Source organism: Phacochoerus africanus, chromosome 8, assembly GCF_016906955.1.
Source record: "Phacochoerus africanus isolate WHEZ1 chromosome 8, ROS_Pafr_v1, whole genome shotgun sequence".
In the NCBI taxonomy this organism is placed as follows: domain Eukaryota; kingdom Metazoa; phylum Chordata; class Mammalia; order Artiodactyla; family Suidae; genus Phacochoerus; species Phacochoerus africanus.
The window spans coordinates 17,951,486-17,967,406 of record NC_062551.1 but is presented as its reverse complement, the minus strand read 5'-3'; the positions used below and the strand labels follow the sequence as shown (position 1 = coordinate 17,967,406).

The 15,921-nt window shown below is 47.9% G+C and overlaps 1 protein-coding gene across 1 annotated transcript in view; it reads left to right on the top strand.

Annotated features, from left to right (window-relative positions):
* Window positions 1-15,921, top strand: part of CDH1 (cadherin 1) — an 81,796-nt gene that overhangs the window by 44,667 nt on the left and 21,208 nt on the right. Inside the window, exons 3-6 of the mRNA XM_047790554.1 lie at window positions 8,978-9,201; window positions 13,325-13,468; window positions 13,603-13,758; window positions 14,437-14,581. Coding sequence (XP_047646510.1) covers window positions 8,978-9,201; window positions 13,325-13,468; window positions 13,603-13,758; window positions 14,437-14,581 — 669 coding nt within the window. The remainder of the gene's footprint in view (window positions 1-8,977; window positions 9,202-13,324; window positions 13,469-13,602; window positions 13,759-14,436; window positions 14,582-15,921) is intronic.

Genomic DNA, 15,921 nt, shown 5'->3' with positions numbered 1-15,921 from the left:
CACTGGCTTTTAACCGACTGTAGAAGTTCCACTTACGACATTTTTCACTAGGCTGCTTCTGCTTAACACCCATGGTGTTTGCTGTCTGAGGGCTCAGACAGGGTGAGCCCAAGACAAGCACGACCCGGGAGCAAACATTCACTGCCGGAGGGACCCAGGCGGCACGAGGAACCTTGAAACCAAGGAGGAAAGATCCAGATCACCCCTTTATCCCATGGGCTCCCCTTCGCAGGAGCCTGGGCTGATTTGTCCTTAACCTGAGGTCTCACGTTTTCTCTGCATTGACGCCTCCTCTCCACCCCAGTCACTATTGCTGGAAACACAGATAGAGGAGACACTGGTCCTTGCTTCCTACCCAGGCAGCACCCTTGTTGACATCTGTTTTTGGGGCGTAAGTTTAATGAAGGTGGAGACAACTTATAATTTGTTCTGGGCAAGGACATGCTGAGAGACTGGGCAAAAGAACCTGATAAGCTCATGAAAGCATCATACATGTCCCACCCCTGGGATCCCGAGGGAGCCGCCTGTCAACAAGGGAGATTTGACCCAGTGCTGGCGCCTCAGCAGAGGACACCCCAGGAGCACAGCACACGGGCTCTGTGGACACACCTGCATGCTCTGCTTGTGCAACGTGATAGTCCAAGCTGCTTATCTTCCCCAGAAAAATGTTTGGGAGTTAAGCTGGCTGATCAGAGGACCTCTGACTTCTTTCTGCTTATGTAATGTGGTGACCTTAGGCGGAACATTCTTGAATCTGAAGTGTAAAACTTCCTCCTTCGCTTGGCTGTCTGACTGTCCTTACATTTTTCTGAGACCCCAGAACCGGATTTCCAAATTGCTGTGTTGCCAAGGAGAGAAGGAGTGAGTGTGTGTAAGGGGAAGATGGAGATGGAGAGGGAAAATTTGGCTTTTTTTCTTTTTTTTTTGTCTTTTTGCCATTTCTTGGGCCACTCCCGCAGCATATGGAGGTTCCCAGGCTAGGGGTCTAATTGGAGCTGTAGCTGCCAGCCTACGCCAGAGCCACAGCAACGCAGGATCCGAGCCGCATATGCGACCTACACCACATCTCCCAGCAATGCCGGATCCTTAACCCACTGAGCGAGGCCAGGGATCGAACCTGCAACCTCATGGTTCCTAGTTGGATTTGTTAACCACTGAGCCAGGACGGGAACTCCAAAACTTGGCTGTTTTTATCCTGGTTTATTCTCTCCCTGTCTCATTCTTTTGTATGAACCAGCTTCCCTGTATCCACTCAGCTAGCAGCCAGTGTTGGAAATGGCTTATCAGTCTAAGAGACAGGCTGCCTGCTGGTTAAGTCCTGATGGGTGTCAGGCTCTGCTGCCACTTCATAGCTGTGTGGCTTGGCAATGTCCCTTCACTGAGAGCCTTCAATGCCTCCTTTATAAGCAGGGCTGCTGTATTAAGTCGGGCTATTGGGGTTGCGTTTTGTCCATAGTTCTCAGGTGCAAATGGACACATATAATTGGGGACTTATCAGGGCTAAAAAGATAGACTTCCTGATACAACTCGGATCTTCTCGCCTCCCATGAGTGTAGACTCCCTGAAGTCCTCATCATCCTTTTCCTGCCTTTTTTTTTGGCTGCACCCGCAGCATGCAGAAGGCCCCAGGCCAGGGGCTGAACTGAAAGCATGGTTGCATCCTTAACTTCTAGACCACCAGGGAACTTCCCCTCTCATTTTTAATTTTTTTTTTTTGGTCTTTTTAGGGCCACGCATGGCACATGGAGGTTCCCAGGCTAGGGGTCGAATCGAACCTGTAGCCGCCAGCCTATGCCATAGCCACAGCAATGCCAGATCCAAGCTGCCTCTGCAACCTACACCACAGCTCCTGGCAACGCCAGATCCTTAACCCACTGAGGGAGGCCAGGGATTGAACCCACCACCTCATGGTTCCTAGTCGGATTCGTTTCTACTGCACTACGATGGGAAATCCTCACTTTTAAAACTTTTTTATTTTTATTTTTCGATGGCTGTACCCACAACATGTGGAAGTTCACGGGCCAGGAATTGAATCCAAGCCTCGGCTGTGACCTACGTCACAGCTGCAGCAATGCCAAATCCTTAACCCACTGCACCAGGCTGGGGGTGGCATCTGCACCTCCCCAGCAACCTGAGCTGAGCCACTGCAGATGGATTCTTAACTCATTGTGCCGCAGTAGGAACTCCCCTCCCATTTTTTAAACGTAAAATTACCTTTTCTGCTGAGCAGGGGTGCCCAGTAAACCTGGAATGTTTAGTCATTTTGTGGACACCCATCCCATCACAAAAGATGTTCCAGAATCACCCAGTGCCATCAAAGAAAGTGGAACATAGAAAGAAATTTCCTCGGTGGCGGTATCCATGGAGAATTATGGCTTTGTGGTTGGAGTTAGAAACACTGCTTCTCGCTGGCAGAAAGGAGCTCTTGCCCAGCTAGATGACAGATGTCTGTCTCCCTAGGGTTCCTTTCGTCCATCCAGGCGGACTTCTTATCTTTGATCTTGAATATTTAAGTGAGAAACTGGACCCCTTGGTTTGGGGGTACACAATGCAGCGTGACCCCTGGGAGCTTCAGAAGCCTCTCTGATCTTGCCCTTGAGTTTGTGTGTGTGGTTTTTCTCTTCCTGACTCACTCTGAATTCCAGACGTCTTTGAAATAAAGGTAAATGCAGGGTTCTGTGGTGTTAGCTGCAGGAAATGCATTTTGAGGGGGAGACAGTCCCTAGCGCATGCCTTTGTGTGTGGAGCTGGGGAAGCACTGCTTGCAAGTAGTTGCTTCTAAGAGACTGGGTTATCCCTCTAGTTAGCAAATGACTCAGCTCTGGTGAGCCGGCTTGGGTAACAGGCTGCTGGTCCTTAAATCTCAACATCTCCCAGAAGTATATAGAGGCCTTTGAGACCGCTTGCTCCTACCCACTCACATTCCAGTGACGGGGCGGGGGTGGGAGAAGCAGGACTGTTCCCGAGCACAACCGCAATTCCAGGCAAAGAATGTTGCTGAGCGCTCAGAGCCCTGCCTCGGGATCAAAAGCTTTTCGTGAACTTGCGTTTACTTTTTATTTGAACTTCAGTCACCTCTTCCAGGGTGATTAAAGCTACCATTTCTGCTGAATACCCAAGAAAAGGGGGCAGTTGTAGGATGAATAACAACACACAAGAGTCACAATATGTTGGAGTTCCCTTCGTGGCTCAGTGGTTAACGAACCCAACTAGCATCCACAAAGACTCAGGTTCAATCTCTGGCCTCGCTCAGTTGGTTAAAGAATCCGGTGTTGCTGTGAGCTATGGTTTCAGTCGCAGATGTGGCTTGGATCCGCGTGGCTGTGGCTGTGGTGTAGGCTGGCAGCTACAGCTCTGATTGGACCCCTATCGTGGGAACCTCCATATGCTGCAGGTGTGGCCCTAAGAAGACAAAAGATAAAAAAAAAAAAAGTCACAAAATGTTAAAGATATTTTTTAAGTCATTCTTATTTTTGTCATTTTAAAAAGTCATTCGGAAGTGCCCGTCATGGTGCAGCAGAAATGAATCTGACTAGGAGCCATGAGGTTATGTGTTAGATCCCTGGCCTCGCTCAGTGGGTTAAGGGTCCAGGGTTGCCGTGAGCTGTGATGTAGGTCGTAGGCGTGGCTCAGATCTGGTGTTGCTGTGGCTGTGGTATATGTCGACAGCTACAGCTCCCGATTAGACCCCTAGCCTGGGAAGCTCCATATGCCTCGGGTGTGGCCCTAGAAAGACAAAAGACAAAAAAAAAAAGTTATTCATTGTAATTGTAACATGCCATATAATACAAAAGTGTTTCAGGAAACTGCCTCCTAGCCCTACTTTCAATCTATCTTCCATCCCCACTCAAATTACTGCTAATCTACTGTGTAGAATTCCTATAGTTCTGGGACGCCTTTCTCATGTTTTTCTTCCTCGTAACAAGTGTCCCATCCCCATTTTGCATGTGGGAACAGCGGTGAAGAACCCTCACTCTGGATCAGACATCCCAGACCCGCCCCTCGGCAGCCTTTTCACCCAGGGCCAAGAGTGTGGATAGTGATGTCTACACCAAAGGCTGCTGGAGGTGGGGGAACTACATTAGAAAACTGGACATAAAGAGAACAGGGCAAGGCTCTGGGCTTGTAGAGAGAGACAGGCACCAGGCGGAGTGGCTAGGAGTGTGAACTCCCAGATTGCCCGGCTCTACCGCTCACTGGCTGCCTCAGTTTTCCCAGCTGAAAAAGGGCACACTGATGGGAGTTCCAGGACTCATAGAGTTCCAGGATTAGACTAAACGAGTTAGCATTTGGAAAGTGCTTAGAATAGAGCCACACACAATGTTTAATATTAAGAACACAGTGAATAGGAGTTGCCATCGTGCCCTAGCAGAAATGAATCCGACTAGGAACCCTGAGGTTGCAGGTTGGATCCTGGGCCTCGCTCATTGGGTTAGGGATCTGGCGTTGCCGCGAGCTGTGGTGTAGGTTGCAGAGGTGGCTCGGATCTGGTGTTGCTGTGGCTGTGGTGTAGGCCGGCAGCTACAGCTCCGATTCGACCCCTAGCCTGGGAACCTCCATATGCCGCGGGTGCGGCCCTAAAAAAGGTAAAAGAAGACCAAAAGAAATGGAGGAAGGAAGGAAGGAAGAAAGAAAGAAAAAAAGAAAGAACATAGTGAATAAAGAGTAGTTCAAGCTATTAGTTGAATCCGTATTTTTTTTTTTTTGTATTTTTGCCATTTCTTGGGCTGTTCTATATGTGGGTTAACCCACTGAGCAAGGCCAGGGATCGAACCCGCAACCTCATGGTTCCTAGTCGGATTCGTTAACCACTGTGCCACGACAGGAACTCCCATATCCATATTTTTTTATGGTGGTGACGATCATGTTGTTGTGGTGAAAAGATATTCCTGTTTAGAGGTGGCCATTGGGTTCTTAGCTCTTGTCACTGGGATTAGGTTTCTAAACCAAGTAACCAAATAACCGGCTCAGGAAAGGAGGACGTGCTGACTTAAAGAATACTTCATCCCTTGCTGGTATAACTTTCTGTTGTAGAAATGTACAAATATACCCAGTCCTCCTGCACCGATCCTCCACTTTCTACAGGCTGCCCTCCTTGCTTCCTCCCACAGGCTGGCACAGTGTTCCCTTTGGCTCTGAGATGCCACCCAGCCCTGGCCAGGGTGGAGGCAGGCTTCTCAGAGCCTTCTTCTTTCCTATAATTCTGGTTTATTAGCCCAGAGGATCAGGTGGCACAGAAGGGCTAATGGATCTTAACGAGCACCTGGAAATTCGGGTTAGGGCTGCCTGTCTCGCACCCTTCTGTCACTTCTCAGAGGGTGGGGCTTAGTCACCACTAAGAACTAAGAGATGCTCCAAAGCAGGTTGAGAGCCTTGCATTAAGTTATTTGCAAAACCATTTTCATGTTTTCAGGCCGCCACCCTTGGCAAGTCCAATCATGCTTGTCCCAACTTTCACTGCCCAGATTTGGGCCGGCTGGGGAAAGGAATTCAGCGTGAAAATGAGGGCAGCTCTTGTTCCCTGCTTATACGTCAAGCCTCCAGACACAGTCTGGTGGCCCCATTCCTTCTGCTGGGGTGGGCTTGGGGGAAGGTTATTGAAAAACCATTTTGTTTTGCTAGTTTGAAAAAAAGATTCGTAAAGGATGGTATTTTGTGTTTCTTCTTGCTTCTGTTGTCATTTTTTGGTTTTTCTGTTCCTTTAGCAATTACTTATTCTCTAGCTTGTCTACCCAAAGGTGTAGAAATAACCATTACCTGCTTCTACTTGATTGCTCTTTCGCTTTCAAAATGTGGTTGTATTCACTGTCTTGGTTCGTCCTCACACAACCCGGAAGAGGGAGGCTCCGTCATTGACGGCGTCCCTCAGGTTCCAGTAGAGCAAAATGAGCCCCAGAGAGGTGAAGCATTTTACCAAAGGCCACTCAGCTGGAACATGGCAGAATCTGGGTTTATGCCCTTATAATCCAGTCAGAAAACAAAGTCATTGCTAAAGCCTTCCTCTGTCACCCAATCCCACCCCTTCAAGTTGTAGAAGTGGATTGTAGAACTGGCTAAATGGTGAGGGTAGAGTTGGGGGCATTATTTTCAATGTTGTGTTATTTGTTTGTATTTTACAGACTGGCAAGGGTTGAGGCAGCGACCGATTAGTCAAAGGACTCAGCTCTTTCCCAGTGAACTAACTCTTACTGCTTTGGCTGCTCAGTTTATTTGCCGGGTAGCAGGGTCCTAGCTGCTTCATGAGGTGGCCTCAGATTTTTACCATCCTTGGATACCACCTAGGAGGCAAAATCATCCTTTAAAAATATCCAGGGCCCTGGATTTCCCCTTGTGGCTCGGCGGATTAAGAACCTGACTAGTATCCATGAAGATGTGGGTTTGATCCCTGGCCTTGCTCAGTGGGTTAAACTCCAGCGTTGTTGTGTAGGTCGCAGACGCTGCTTGGGTCCTGCATTGCTGTGGCTGTGGCGTAGGCCGGCAGCTACAGCTCCAATTCAACCCCCAGCCTGGGAACTTCGAACATATGCCGCAGGTGCAGCACTAAAAAGAAAAAAAAAATAAAAACAAAAAGTAAAAAGATCCAGGGCCGTAATAGACTCTCTCAGGGTTGGGGAGTCAACCATGAGACTAAGTTACTCATTCCCAGCTCTACTGTTCACTGGGGCAAATTTCTTAACTTCTCTGAATCTCAGTTTCTTCAACTTCAAAGTGGGGATAAGCCCTCCCGCTGCCCAAACATGGCCTTTTTTTCTCTGGCAAGGGTGGGGCCGGTGGTTTCAGAAAAGTTTGCAAGGGTGGCCGCTAGTGGAAGAAATGAAAACTGCAATCCAGACATCTAAACAGACTTTAGGATTCTGCATGTAGAGGTGTCTAGTTGTGTAAAACAGGCACAAATGCAGGAATATTTTCTTCTCTTTTTTGACTGCCCTGTGGCACATGGAGTTCCTGGGCCAGGGATCAGATCCAAGCTGCAGTTGCAACCCACACCACAGCAGTGGCAACGCAAGATCCTTAACCCACTGTGCTGGGCCAGGGATTGAACCTGTATTCCATGGCTCCAGAGATGCTGCTGACCTGTTGCACCACAGCAGGAATTCTAGGAACTTTTAAATAAAAGATCATTTGGACAAAGTCGAAATCCCACCGGAGGAATGAGAAGCAGTTATTTGAAAGGGTGGAGAACAGGGTAATTTGAGTTTCCCAGAAAGAATTGTTTTATTGATTGTTCCCTCTGCCTGGAAGGCTCTTGAGCCAGTTTTTCTCAAGATTGGCTCCTACAGGTCTCAGCTCAGACACCTCCAACTTCAGAGACCAGCCCTCACCATCTAGTATAATTTACACCTTCCCTATACCTCTAACCCTGTCACTCTTGTGTCACCCTATTTAATTCCTATATATTTCTCTGTATCTTCCTGTATGTCATCTGAGATCTTTGGTTTTATTATATATCCATCTCCACAATAGTATAAGCTCAGTGAGAGCAAGGTGCCTTGTCCACCCTGTTCATAGTTTTATCCTTAGGGACCAGCAGTTTCTGACAGATAGTATGATGGGAACCTGTAGAATGAGTCCTTTGGGACTCTGATGTTAAGTGCAGGCATTTTTCACTAGATTCTCCAGAAACGGGTATTAATATATTTTTAAAGTTTTAATATATATATATATATTTTTTTTTTTTTGGTTTTTAGGTCTGCACCCATGGCATATGGAGGTTCCCAGGCTAGGGGTCGAATTGGAGCTACAGCTACTGGCCTATGCCACAGCCACAGTAATGTCAGATCCTAGACACGTCTACAACCTATACCATAGCTCACGGCAACGCCGGATCCTCAACCCACTGAGCAAGGCCAGGGACTGAACCCGCAACCCCATGGTTCCTAGTTGGATTTGTTAACCACTGTGTCATGACGGGAACTCCCCAATTTTTTTTTTTAAATAGTATTTATTATGTGCCAGGCCCTGTACTATATCTCTTAAAACAACCAACCCTAGTAGGTAATTGCTGTCAATGCCTCCATTCTGCAAATGGGTAGCCTGAGGCACAGAGAGGTTAGAGGACATGCACAGGCTCACAGAGCTAAGAAGCACAGCTGGGACTTGAACCCTGCCCTGGCCAGAGAAAATAAGAGCATATTTGGGGGCAGAGGGGTGAGCACTACAGTTACCTCCATCTTGAGGAAGCTGAGGCTCAAAGAGTTGAAGAAATTTGCCTGCGTCCCTACTCCTAACTGTCCTGTGTGCTGGCTCCCTCTCATTACCTGTCACTGCTTATTGAAATGTAGGCTGCTTATTGAGCCGTGCAGCCTAATCCACAGCATCTCACTGTGCCTCTCTCTCTAACTTTTGGTCTCAATAGATACTCTGTCTCAGTTATTTTTCCCTTGTCAAGAGCCATCTGAAGGAGCGGCTCTTTTCGGTTATTGAAAAGAAGAGGTGGAGTTCCCGTCGTGGCGCAGTGGTTAACGAATCCGACTAGGAACCATGAGGTTGCGGGTTTGGTCCCTGCCCTTGCTCAGTGGGTTAACGATCCGGCGTTGCCGTGAGCTGTGGTGTAGGTTGCAGACACGGCTCGGATCCCGCATTGCTGTGGCTCTGGCGTAGGCTAGTGGCTACAGCTCCGATTCGACCCCTAGCCTGGGAACCTCCATATGCTGTGGGAGCAGCCCAAGAAATAGCAAAAAGACAAAAAAAAAAAAAAGAAGAAGTGGTAACTTTTTAAGCACGTCACTGTTTTCACACTCGGAGCAGATGAGAAAAAAATAGACCACAATTTAAGTCATCCTATAATTGTGACGAACGTAATGATGCATCAACTCCTTTGCTCTCTTTGCTCTTCTGCCACCAGATTATGGTTTATTTTTACCGTGCTCTTTTTGTGTGAGTTGGGCTTCTGGTGGGTGAATGACGTTTGATTTTTAGAGACGGCGTGCTCTTTCATCTCCCTGGTGTCCTCATCACTGTGATTTATGCCCTGCAGTGAGTTTTGAAGGATGCACCGGTCTGCCAAGGACGGTCTATGTTTCTGATGACACCCGATTCAAAGTGGGCACCGACGGTGTGGTTACAGTCAAACGGCCATTTCAGCTTCATAACCCGGAGATTAGTTTTCTCATCCACGCCTGGGACTCCACCCGCAGGAAGCTGTCCACCAAGGTGACACTGAAGGCGGCCGCACACCACCATCACCACCACCGCCATCAGGTACGCTGGAGTGTTTCTTGGAAGTTGACTATCATTTCAGTCCGCCGCTGACTCCAGGTTTCTCTGCCTTGGCGCCATTCACAATTTGGGGCCAGGTAATTTCTTGCCATGGGGGTATCCTGTGCACTATGTGATGTTTGGCTGCATCCCTGGTCTTAACCCACCAGATTCTGGTAGCACTGTGACAACCAAAATTGTCTCTAGATACTGCCAGTGCCCCCTGGAGGCAGGGGAGCGGGGCAGAAGAGCCCAGGGTTGAGAACCATTGGCTTAACCAAACTAATTCTTGCTGGGGATTTTGTTGTTGTTGGGTGGATGGCAAGATAAACTACCTTCATTTCTGCACATAGCATAGAATCAGTGGTAAGGGCATGGCTTCTGCCTGGAATCGGATCCCTAACCTTTCTGTTTCCTACCTGAGTCCACTTGGGGGAGTTACTTAATCGGTCTGTGCTTGAATTTCCTCATCTGTAAAGTGGAGAGCACAATGACTTCATGAATTACTACGTGTGTGTGAAGTGCTGGAGCTGTGATAGGCGCACGGTAAGTAGGCCATAATCGTTAGCTGTTGTTCCGTTCCTTTCCTGCAGGAAGACTAAACACGGGGTCAGTTCTCTGGTCATTTTGCTCTTTGTGTTTCCGGTGGAGAGGGCCTTGGCAAAGAAAGGGAAGAATCAGGGGGAAGCTCTTGCCTGACTGGACAATAATCTCCACGGAATCCTTCCCCGTCGTAGTTGCAGTGTCTGGCCCTTGGGTCTGGCACATACCAGGAGCCCAGTATATCCTGAGTGGACAGATGGGTGACTTGGCCACAAATGAAACGATGCATGTCTGCCCGGGTTCTTGGCAAGAATGCTTCTGGAAGTCGTTACCCAGAACCATATGCCTTTGCCTGTTTCTAAACTGCTCCCACGATGCCTTCTACCGAAATGTGTCTCTGGGGGAACATTTTAGTTGTATCCTGCTGTTACCTTGGGAGTGTGAATATGTTGTAAGTGCCAAGGCCTTTCAGGCTGGCTCCTGTTTTTCTCCCTGAAGACTTGCTGAGGTTCTAGGAATTTAATAGTTGTGATAGATCTGATTTTTCTCCCTGGTGTAATTGGACAGACTAGAAAAGTGAGGAATTTAGAACTAAAAATAACTTAGCTTCCTGGCTGAAGTCTCTAATTGATTCCATCATTCATGTAAGTCCGGCCTGGTAAATTCTTGCTGGACATCTGTGCGAAAGCCTCTTAGGATCCAAAGACATTAACAAAGTTGACTTTGCCATCTGCCTTCATGATTAGGTTCACATCCATATTACAGAAAAGCACAGGAGTTCCTGCTGTGGCACAGTAGGATCGGCAGCGTCTTTGGAATGCTGGGATGGGGGTTCAATCCCTGGCCTGGCACTGCGAGTTAAGGATCTGGCATTGGTGCAGCTGTGGAGTAGGTTGTAACTGCAGCTTCGATCTGATCCCTGACCTGGAAATTCCATATGCCACTGGGCGACAAAACAAAAACAAAAATGAACCACAAATTACACAAAAGCACAGATTAGGTTCAAATACATTTTGTAGAAAAGCAGGAATAGAGTGTTCTCTTTCAAGTTAAGGCAGTTCACTGGAAAGTTGTGGCCAATATGGAGACTCTTACGGTCCCAGGAGCCTAGGTTCGTTCTTTGCTTTCTGTTCTGTCATCCTCCACGTATGGCTTCCATCCTCAAGGCTGGACAGGCTAGAAAAGTGAGGATGATCCAAGAGGGCTGCTGGAGCTCCAGTCGTCACAGCTTTGCTCTGGGTGGTAGGAAGGAGGAAGGGAGAAAGCCCAAAAATGTATCACTTGTTTGTCCACCTTTTAAAGAAAGCTTTGTGGAATTCTTCTTACATTTCATTAATTAGGACTTGACTTCATGGTCACATGTAGCTACAAATGTAGTATAGGAAATGTAGGTTTACTTGGGTATGCTGTTGAATGTAAAATACATATATATGGAGAGAGACATGAAGAGACAGAGAGGTTTTGTTTTTTTTTTTTTTTTTTTTTTCCTCCGGTCTTTTCTAAGGCCGCTCCGGCCTCATATGGAGGTTCCCAGCCTAGGGGTCTAATCGGAGCTGTAGATGCTGGTCTACCCCACGACCACAGCAACGCAGGATCCGAGCTGCATCTGTGACCTACACCGCAGCTCACAGCAACGCTGAATCCTTAACCCACTGAGCGAGGCCAGGGATTGAACCCCCCTCCTCATGGTTCCTCGTCGGATTCGTTAACCACTGCGCCAAGAGGCGAAGGCCAAGAGATTTTTGTTTTTAAATAGGAGTGGCTCCTGAGTGGTAGGTGGCAAGCAACTCTGCCTCAGCTGGTCTGAGGTTTACTTAGATTTGTCCCTAGTTCAGGGGCCTTTGTGCCAGGTGGCCCTACTTGAGAGGGAGTGACAATCTTACCTCTCTTTTAATTCATATATGAATAGATTACATTGTACACCTTAAATACAAACGGTTTTGTCAGTTCTACCTCAAGAAAGCTGGGGAAAAATAAAAATGGACCTAGCTTTCCAGTTCTTTCTCTTATAGCTGGATGGTTTTCTCTGGTGTCCCCTTTTTTCTGAGGGCTGGATTCCATGTTCAGTGTGTGAGGCACAATTCCCTTTCATTTCACCCATGAAGGTGTGTGTTTTGCCCGCCCAGGGTTCATCATCATGGTCATTCTCTGAAAATAGTCCACGGTTCCGATGTCGGCAACGTGCGCTCTTTCTCTCCCCCTTCAGTGCGGCAAAGGGGTTTGCATTCGTTCATCCCCAGCCCTGCAAGATGATCATTTGGGGTCATAGGATACAGTGTGGAGAATCAGATTAATGTGTGTTCTGTGTTCAGGTCACATCCCAAATTCCACATCATTAAAACCATAACTCAGTCTTTTCCAACCAGTCTGACCACCGTCTGCATCGTGAGCATTTACTGAAGACTCACTAGCTTTCAGGCTCTGCTCTCAGTGCTTTCCTGCAATGCTGTCACCTTGCAAGGAACACCTTGCATCCTACCAAGGACCCTGTGAGGCCGTACTAATAGAATCCTCATGTTAGACATTAGGAAAGTGTGGGACAGAGAAGTAACCTGCCAGGAGGGGAGGTGTCCCAGTGAGGATCCAAGGCCAGGCAGCCTGGCTCCACAGCCTGCCCTGGGCCAGGGCGGGGCTGCTTCTCTAGGAGGTGAATGGAGGGGGTGGGGTGTGCATTAGGGGTGTGGGAGTGACTGTGCACAGGAATGCAGGATTGGGAAGGATTTTGTGATGGTATCTGGCCACATCTCCTGTCTGTCTGGTGTGTTTTGAGTCACAAGTTTAAAAGCCAGGAGGTAGGGCTTGACTCACTCATACTTGGCAGAGTGATGAGTGAGTGTTTGGAGGCTGGGAGCTGGAATTGACCTTGGCAACCTTTGCCGTGTTACCACCATCACTTGAAGACACTTCAGCCGTTCGCAAGATCTTTTCCTTCCATCTTTAGCTATCCTATTTCTCTGTGTGTGCATAAAGTTATCTTTATCGCCCAAGAAAACCGGTCAAAAGGTTTTCTCAAAGGGCGTTTTTGAATCCCATCCCGACAGCTTCTGTTAGAACAAATGGAAACCCTTCGGATGTAATAACACAGTGGGATTAAGGGATTAGTATTGATCTGCAATGTCGTTCTTAGTACTAATTCTCAAAACTTACTCATTTAGGCCAGCTCCACTTTGGAGACCTGTATCGCTAGGAAAAACAGAAAAGAAAATTAAAACACCTGAGTATCTAATTGTTTAACAAGCTCTGAACTTAAATCAGGGGCGTATCATGTGCTATTGAAAATGACAGGTGTGCTACTTAGGCTTGAAGTAACGTGTAAAATAATGTCAAGCCCTCAAACCTATAATCGTGTGTGTGTAATGATTACTTGAACTCTGGACACTAAGAAGGATCAGAAGAGGAAACCGTCTTTATTATATGGCACAGAGGTTCATTGGGTTTTGTTTTGGCTCTTCGTTTGGCTATTAAATTGAAAAAGTGTTCTGCCCTCCAAGACGGGAGGTGCTAGCTGGCTAGGTGGGGCTGTTTGGCCGGTATCCTCTCTCCTGAATTATCTCGTTTTGTTCTTCATCTTCTTTCCCGCTAGGACTCTCCCTCTGGCACCCACACAGAAGTGCTCACGTTTCCCAGCTCCCACCATGGTCTCAGAAGACAGAAAAGAGACTGGGTTATCCCTCCCATCAGCTGCCCAGAAAATGAGAAAGGCCCATTTCCTAAGGATCTGGTTCAGGTACAGAAGGAAGTTCTCTATTTCTTGGGGAGGAATTTGGCAGAGAAGAAGCCAGGAGATTAAAGAGAAAAGAGCCAGTGTCAGGATCCTGGATCCTTCCTTGATCACTCTGTTTCTCTCTGTTTTGTCTTCAGATCAAATCTAACAGAGAAAAAGAAACCAAGGTTTTCTACAGCATCACTGGTCAAGGAGCCGACACACCTCCCGTCGGTGTGTTTATGATTGAAAGAGAAACAGGGTGGCTAAAGGTGACGGAGCCTCTGGATAGAGAAGCCATTGCCAAGTACATTGTGAGTGTTTCTTAAAAGCTTGTTAATGGTGGGGTCACATCCTTCCAACATTTTTTCAGTCAACTCATGTCGAATGCCTGCATGCTCCAAACATTGGAGGAGCTGCATTTGATACCCTTAGACCTGTTGATAAGGAGAAATGGCAGGAGAACCTGGAAAAATGGGGGGCTCTTTATGTTTTCCCTGTTAGGAATAAAGGGGGAGAGTCCTGAGGCATCAGGCTTGAACTCGGACCCTAGATGTCAACCTGTTCCTGGGACTAAAAGTCCCTGACACAAAGGAAGAGGCTGGTGATGATGCTGGGAGCCTAGGGAAACTGGGGGAATTGCATTCATGCCAAATGCAGAAAAATCTGAGGGAACACGAGACTGGAGTGGCCAGAGCAACTCTGACCCTGCAGGAACTCGTCAGAGTGTTTTAGCTGTCCACCTTTACCCCCGGGCCCGGCCCCCCAGCCCTGGCGTGGGACCTGGGGGCTCTGACATTGCAGAGGTGTTTTCCAGCCCCAGGACTTCACACGCCGTGATCACTGAAGCAGCAGCGCGTGTGTGAGAAGCTCTGTGCTGGGGGGTCCATCCTTGAGTGTGTGGAAGTGGGGCCCGGTGGGGCCCACTCTGCTCCGGTGGGACCGCGTCGCCCCTCTCTTCCTCCCAAGTAACCCTCGCCCGGCCCTTGCAGCTCTACTCTCATGCCGTGTCTTCCAACGGGCAAGCCATCGAGGAGCCCATGGAAATCGTGATCACCGTGACCGATCAGAATGACAACAAGCCCGAGTTCACCCAGGAGGTCTTCAGGGGCTCCGTCATGGAGGGCGCTCTTCCAGGTGTGACCCTTCACGAGGAGTTCAGCACCCAGCGGGACCCCGAGTCTTGGGGCTGACGATGGGGGTCAGGCCCTTCATGTGCACAGAACTTCCTGGGAAGCGTGTGTGTGTGTGTGTGTGTGTGTGTGTGTGTGTGTGTGTGTGTGTGTGAGAGAGAGAGAGAGAGAGAGAGACAGAGAGAGACAGAGAGAGAGACATCCTACCTACAGAAGCATGTATGAAATGTTTAAGCCCAGTTTGAAAGGCTGATGAAGGAGCAGATCCTTGTGGAGGGGCCCTGTCCAGTCCTTCCTGACCCCTTTCCTCTGCCGTCTAAAGGGAGCTACCGCCCTGTTTTTGGGATCCTCATCCTCTGCTCTCATTTCTCTTTTACCACGTGTGTACCTCCCGCTGCATGATGTCTTGTTAGTTTTGCCTACTTTTCTACACAGTGACAAACTGTTTGCTGAGGCGGTTGAACCAATTTACACTTGCGCCAACAATGCACATCCTGGAAGTGTTAGACTTTGGAGAGCCAGTCTCTTGAGCGTGTGATTATATCTCAGTGTCACTGAAAATGGCGTTTCTCTGATTATTAATGGTCTCAGCATCTTGGCAAGTTTGCAGACCATTTGGGTTTCTTCACGACTTATCTCTTCAAGTCTTTTGCCCATTTTTTTTTCCTCTTGGGCTATCTGTCTTTTGCTTAGTGATTCAAAGAGACATTTAGGTATTCTGGGAACTAGTCTTTTGTTCAGTCATCAGTATAATTTTCCTTCCACCTTGAAAGCAATGATCTCAAAAGATAGGTCTTTTAGGTGGAGCTGTGGTGAAGAAGCCAATTGTGGAAATTTCTGGGATTTTTCCTGTTTTACACAATATTCACTCAGTAGAAGAGACATAGCAAAATGTTTTAGTTGACGTTTTTTTGTGTATTTTTAAAAAATGTTATGGCCACACCCTATCATATGGACATTCCCAGGCCAGGGACTGAATCTGAGCTGTAGCTGTGACCTGTGCTGCCACTGGAGCAACACCAGATCTTTTAACCCACTGCACTGGGCTGGGGATTGAACCCGCTTCTCCACAGCAACCTGAGTCCACTGCAGTAAGATTCTTAACCCACTGCACTATAATGTGAGCTGCCTTAAGTAAACATTTATTGAGAGCAAGCTACATGCCACATTCTATGCTTGGCACTGTGTTAGAGATACAGGAGTGGAAAAGTTAGTCTTAGTTTAAGTTTTTCGTTTTTTGTTTGTTTTTTCTTTTTTGTCTTTTTGGGGCCATACTCACTGCATATGGAGGTTCCCAGGCTAGGGCTCAAATTGGAGCTGGAGCCGCTGGCCTACACCACAGCA